At 34.9% G+C, this 6,767-nt stretch overlaps 1 protein-coding gene across 2 annotated transcripts; it reads left to right on the top strand.

Annotated features, from left to right (window-relative positions):
* Window positions 1-3,175: 3,175 nt before the first annotated feature.
* On the top strand, window positions 3,176-6,264 carry LOC135169027 (uncharacterized). 2 transcript variants are annotated; one of them, XR_010300142.1, is made up of 5 exons: window positions 3,176-3,471; window positions 3,593-3,761; window positions 4,278-4,540; window positions 4,725-4,849; window positions 5,096-6,262. XR_010300142.1 is itself a non-coding variant. In XM_064133692.1 (4 exons), exons 1-4 carry the CDS (start codon window positions 3,401-3,403, stop codon window positions 5,100-5,102), a joined length of 510 nt encoding a protein of 169 aa, XP_063989762.1. In that variant the 5' UTR covers window positions 3,176-3,400; the 3' UTR covers window positions 5,103-6,264. The 2 variants fall into 2 exon arrangements, 1 of the variants encoding a protein (XP_063989762.1); XM_064133692.1 differs by lacking the exon at window positions 4,725-4,849 and having other exon boundaries at window positions 5,096-6,264.
* Window positions 6,265-6,767: the final 503 nt, after the last annotated feature.

Below are 6,767 nucleotides of genomic sequence, written 5' to 3'. Positions count from 1 at the left end.
CCTCGATCGAATTCACCGCTGCTGTGCCTCACCTCATCCCATTCACCCCTATTCTATTTACCCCAGCGTTCTTTCCAACGCGCTTCCCCCTACGACCCCTCACCCTTCACGACCCCCGTTATTCCCTATTGCACCTTGTTCCCCTCGTATCATTCCCCTTCTATCCATATATAAACCCCGAAAAATTATCTCTGCCAGAGGGAACCGCACCGCCTACTGGAATCCCGGATATCGAGTAATCGCCGGAGTTAAGAAGAATCGAGCCAATGCTGAAACAGGATGGGTGACCTATTGAGACACGCAGATATATAAATATTCAGTAAAAATTACAGAAGATTCTCCTCACTCACTAATGACAGAATCGAGTGGGAAATTTTACAGGAGAATATCGTAATTTCGTTGTCACCGATTGCGATAAAAAATATGGAACGTTCAGAAAAAATTCTGCGATAATTTCGTACAATTTGTTAAAATCGCAGTTGACTCCCAGATATGTGAAAGATGAATCAGTTTTATTGAATATTTCTCTTCTTGTAACGAGAAAGTCGGAGAACATCGGTAAAATATCGATTTAGGAACTGGTATTTGTATCCAAGGACAAAGAGTGAAACATCAGGTCTAGAAAATTAGTTTTGGGAAATTTAATTAGCGTAAACGTGAATTTTTCTCAAATTTTTGCGACAATTTTTCAGAAATTACCGGAAATTTTGCCTGAAATCCACGAGAAATTGTAATTTGACAGCATCAGAGTTTTTAATTGTCATAATTGTCATAAACGAGCAATCGGCTGTAATTTTTTCCAGGAATGGTACCAGAATTTTTGCAGAAAATTTATCTCCGTAGTGTAAATTTATAATTATCATCTTCGAATAATATGAACTTACCCGGGAAATGATTTGTAATAAATTGTTCTAGTATCTAAAATAATATTATTGTTGCGTTGCATGAAGACGATATGCCAATATTTATATGCGAGAAATATTTAATAAAAATTACGGAACTCGCATTTAATTATTCGCAATTTTTCCCGGTCGATTCCAATGAAAATGACGGAAATTTCAAGGAAAAATTGGCGCCAATTTTTTAGAATTTCTTACAATCGCATTTAGTTTCTGAATTATGAAAAGATACGTAATTTTTTCAGAATATTCCCCTCCGTGAGTGGACGTTGATTATTCAAGGGAAGTAATCAATAGATCAATTGTAAATTCATTATCAACAGTCAAACAATACATTATTGTGACATTTCAGTATTCTCCAGTTTGACTTTAGAATGGAATCCTAATTGACGTCTCTCGTCCCATCAAGGGACTGGAGCCAATACTGAAAATCCCCGAATAACGAGGCTCTGAGGCTCGATACCGCCTTAAAGGACGAAAACCTACGTTTCAAGGGGTGACCTCAGGTCAATTGTCGTTTGACCCCTGAAGTGAGAGACATAAATAGCTACCGAATGGCTCTGATAGTTCCAATAGCAGTGAAATACTCAACTTCTTGTTCATCCGATCTCCAATGATGTCGTCATTACAACTACATGTAAAATAGAATCAATTAAATTCCCCAGATATTTTTCCTCTAAATATCAGTATCAAATATCTAATATATCGAATATTGACATTCAAGTTCTGACATTGAATGTGTATTCAATTAATTCACCAAATTTCATGTTGTTTTACAATAATTTCGGTAAAAATATAAAAAAATTCGATATTCAAGTTTTTTAGTATATATAATATATAATATATAATATATAGCATACTATACTATATAGTTTTCATTTAAACAGAAAACTCCAGCGGGAATACGGTTTTTACGTTATTTACATATGAACAAACATTATACCATTGATCGTTTGAGAAAATATTTCAATAATTAAAATTCTATACAAATTATTTATAACTAAAAATGGTCGGATACCCGAAGTCTGTCAATCCTAGTAACTCAAATAAAACAGACAAAAATTAATGATATTCTAACAAGTAAATCCAAGAGTTATATAATAATAAATAATCTTAAATAAAATTCAATTTGTCCTTAATCCCTCCGTAACACCGCTATCCATGTGGAGAAAACAATCACAACAAGAAATACTCAAAGTGAATCAATTTATAACTTTTATCATCATCTCAAGACATTTTAGATCATTAGTTCGAGTGTACCAACCCCCGTATCAGTACAATTATCATTCAACATTTGCCTTTAGCCCTTCGTAATTCTTAAATTTATCATCAATCTCATCTTCATAATTTCTGCCATTTCATCGGTCACGTTTTTTCCCTCGATAAATTATTTACTCCCACTGAACTTGATTTCCTACGAATGCGTTAAATTAATCATATAATCACTAAGAGTGAGAGATTAACTCGTAGAAGAAAGAAACAAAAAATTGATTTTGAAATGGAGTGATTCGAAAAGGAAAAGAGAAAAAGAAAAAAACGTTGTTGAGAATGTTATCGACTAGGATTGACGAGTTTACTAGTCGACCCCAGCCAGCGAATGTTCATTCCGGTTTGATCGTTTCGACGCAAAGTAATCGACACTGGCTCTTTCCTCTGCCCCCTGTGTCCATTCATGTTCCTCACCCTATTACCGAACTCCCAGTTCGATTAAATCAGCATGACACCACCTCTCGTTCAATCGAGCTCTCTCTTTTTTTTCTTATCAACTGTATTTTTTATCTCTCATAACTTTATGGATTTTGCATCGAGAAAGTCGATATGAAAGAATTGGTGGGTGTTATTTTCAAATATAGAAGATATATTTTACTATTGCTTTTCAATACAGGAGAGACATTCAGCCATTACATAGATTTGATATTTTATTTACAATGCAATTATCTGTATATACGAAATCATAATAACTGAAACGAAACGACTCAGGGGGTGTGGTATATACATATATATATAATGTGTCGAGGTATGGAAAAGTGTCGTGTTTATAGGAAACTGGTTTGTCTTGACTCTTTGGAAAGATCACGTGCTATTTTTTTTTTTCACCATCTCGAACTCCATAATATTTTTTCAATGCTTTTTTACACCTCCTTTTCCACTTCCATAGTAGTGCATACACATGCGAATGGGCTTTCATAAAAAATAAAATGGGAAGTCTATGGGTAATAACGTGAAGTGTCTGAATTACATGTTTTATACGTCATGCTGGGTGTATTTAGTGGTTCCTATTATAAAAAGGAGACCCGTGTACAGATCGATATCGATATTTCTCGAAGAAATATCTCGAAAATGCGTAAGCGTAAGACAGAAACCGAAGCGACATCTGTCGATTATATTAGTCGCACATTGGGCTGGAACAAATGAACCGGTAAAAACCATCACATTTGGCAACGTGTTTGAGTGTTTTTATCCTATTATAAAAAGGAGATAATTTATAATCGTGAAACATCATGACATCTCCACCTATTAAATATACGACCAACAGAGCCATTGATCATTTCAATGTTGCAGCTACACTCATGTAAGTATTCCTATTATTATTTTTAAAAAATGAACATATTTCAAAAATTTATTATGCATTCAATCATCATAACCTATCATTGACACGTGTTCGGAGAGTAATTTCATTTTTTTTTTCTTAGGAAAATCATCGGCTACGTCGACTGCATTGAAGGCCTGAGAGAGTTGCCAAAGTCTCCATCTAAGTGGATTTACAAGTGCATTTTAAATAACAATGATGGCAGAAGGGTTCGCATACTTTGCTCGGGGGATGATGCTCTCAAATACAAGGATGAGATCAAGATGTATCAGGTACAGGTGATTTCCATTCAAAAAGAAAAAAAGTGAAATTGTCACATATAATACCACAAGAGTGGTAGGGAACCTAGAGGGAAATACTCGATAATGTTGAAGCTCGAGTGGTATTCAGGAGATTATTTTTCCTATCCAAATTTCGGCAAAGAGAATTGTGCCATGAAATGAAGAGAGGTTTATTTGGTTAGGTTATCGTTTGTTTTTTTTATATATAGCCTACCCGCAGAATTATGAAAAAATTATCGCATATAATACCACAAGAGCTCCGAAATTATCGAATATTTCCCGATAGGTTCGTTGCAAACAAATGAACGTAAGAACGTACGTTATTTATTTGTAGGGAACCTTGAGGGAAAAAAAATATCAACGAATAAATAACATAAATGCCCAGTTCAGTTTTCTAGGTCAGTTTTCTGTTTTGGAAACAAAATGAATATCTATATGAATATCTATGCGAATATCTGTATGAATATCTATGAGAATAGATGAAAAATTTGAAATTTTACTTTTTAGATAATAAAAATCACTGGAGGGATTATTAAAGCGGCCAATCCACAGTATCGGCGATCAACGGACACTGTGAGCGACAAAGAATTTCAATTTGCACGTAGGAGCACTTTCGACATCTTTGGCACATTTAACATTACGAATGGAGCTGACAATGGAAGGTCGAAGGTCATCTCATATAAAAAATTGAGATGGAGAACGTTTGTGCTGCTCGCGGGCCAGTCCAGATCACTGGATGGCTCAAAGAGCCATTCAGAAGCATTACCACGGTAAGTGGTTCGAGTTATGGATCTGGCATGTTTTGTACAAGGGTTCATCGCATGACCATTCACGTGGTAACATACATCCCGAGAGAAGATTTGATCGAGGGAATCAAAATGACCATTAAAGGTCGAGTTGATTGTCGTGGGGATGGTTTTGTTCTGAATATTAACAGCATGGATGACATTGCAGTCCTGACTGAGGATGTAGCCCTCAATGAAGATGAGTTGGATGATGCTGTCGAAGCACCTCCTCTCATTCTCAAACGAGGGGCAGCTGAATCTGCATCTGGAGAGGCGATGGACGTCGCGAATAAGGTACTTTTTTTTATTAATGGTTATGGTTATCCAAATTTAATTACTTTTAATTTTTCACTATTCTCCCTTCAATGCAAGAGAATATTGCAATATTTTCATCTAATGTTGGCTTAGTTTCAAGCAGAATTCAGTATAATATTTTCATTAGAACATTAATAAAAAAAATTTTCTATGGAAATATAAATGAAAATGCATTGAATCATTCATTAAACAGTTATTAAGAACAGATAATCTTTTTTGTTTCAGAAACTGAAAGCTGAATAGCTTTAATGACGGGCTATTTACTCTGGAAGTTCAATTGCAAAATTGAAAATTTTTTCTATAACAAGTTCTAAACTGTTATTTTTTCACACAAAAATTGAGTTCTATAACAAGTTTAACACTGTTATTTTTTTACGCAAAAATTGAATTCTATAACAAGTTTAATACTGTTATTTTTTTACACAAAAATGAAACATTGACAAGCTTGAGCTCTTTAAGAATCTGATTTTTTACTTTTAAAGACTGCCAACTTCATAGCAGTAAGGTTAATACTCATTTAGCTTTAACAACCAAAACAGGTGGAATTATAATAATCTATTCATGAACATTAGTATTTATTCAGAATTTATTTCAATATATGGCCCTGTTTTTGAAGAAAAAGTATTACTAAACATTTGTATTTTTTATATATAACAGAGAAAACTGAAGACTAATTAATTTTATGATTAAAGTAGATAAAGCCCTCCGGAATCACAGATAAGTGATACAAAGGATGTATTCATGTTAATGTTTGTTCATAGTTCTTAACATATGTTGTAATGTCAATTATAATTGTTGGAACATTATTTTTGTTTTCATTTCAAAATCCGTCCCACTCCTGTAAATGTTTATTGAACGCAAGTGGCATAGGTTTGGAGTTAATGGTTTCATTAATAAAAATTTAAAACGCGATTTTTTTGCAGACATTCAGTTTGAACCTTCCCTACGGTTGTAAGTCGCAGGTATACACCTTAGTGCGGCAACAATGTCTCCTGCACTACTACTCACGAAAAAAAATTCGCAAGCAGCGATGTTCTTGGTTATGTGAAGGGAATAAATAATCTCAATCGCATAATTTGATGTTCACAAATAATTAGAAAATCTTTAATTATTAGATTAGATTATTATGAGACTAAGAACGCCCTCTTCCTGACTTGACTGATTGCTGTCGCTATTATAGCTAAATCTCGAATTTGCGGAAATGTTCTCGATTCTGTATACCGTATGCTGCCTCGCACTGTATAGTATATGCAATCTTAGAGCAATCGAAATATATTAAGATTTTCCCAATTGTCTTTTTCCATGAGTTTTAATTTTAACTTCGAAGATAGAATAAGAGCATTCATTTTCTAGAGTTTTCAATTCTTATGATTTGGAAAAGATGGCGCGTGCGTAGCACGCGCGGACGATCTCGTAATAAAAATGTCAACAGTAAGTTGAAGGCGTGTAAATGCGATTATGAGATTGAAATTAGCAAGAGAATGGGGAAAAAAAATTCAACATGACCCACTTACCAAAGATCATCTGCACATGAATGTCAAGGTCATATCTTGGCCGAGTCGATGGCAGACATTCTGGTTAGGAAAGTGCCGGCAAGAGTATCAACAGCTGGAGAAAGTGATGAATAGCATGCAGAAAAGCGCTAGGTTAGAGTCCGAGGTGGAATTTGAGTCAGTATAGACTCATGAGGCAGAGCACGTAGCCACGACGATGGCACAGGCAGCATAGCAAAATGCGTTCAACAGTCTATAAAAGACTATGGCCTCAAACTACAGGCAAGTCCTTCAAGCCCACTCAAGAGAAGACACTGCATATCATATAGATGTACCTGATAACCCTTACATTATCAACGAATCCCTCTTTCGATAGATAAAGGGCCTGAGGACTATCCGGTACT

Source organism: Diachasmimorpha longicaudata, chromosome 14 (assembly GCF_034640455.1).
Source record: "Diachasmimorpha longicaudata isolate KC_UGA_2023 chromosome 14, iyDiaLong2, whole genome shotgun sequence".
Classification (NCBI taxonomy): domain Eukaryota; kingdom Metazoa; phylum Arthropoda; class Insecta; order Hymenoptera; family Braconidae; genus Diachasmimorpha; species Diachasmimorpha longicaudata.
This window is presented reverse-complemented; position numbering and strand designations above follow the sequence as displayed.

Excerpts from the sequence above, each read along its gene's own strand:
- LOC135169027 (XM_064133692.1), top strand. The coding sequence starts at position 3,401 with ATGACATCTCCACCTATTAAATATACGACCAACAGAGCCATTGATCAT. Across the intron at positions 3,472-3,592 it reads AATGTTGCAGCTACACTCAT|GAAAATCATCGGCTACGTCG; the intron begins GTAAGTATTCCT and ends TTTTTTTCTTAG. Across the intron at positions 3,762-4,277 it reads ATGAGATCAAGATGTATCAG|ATAATAAAAATCACTGGAGG; the intron begins GTACAGGTGATT and ends TTTACTTTTTAG.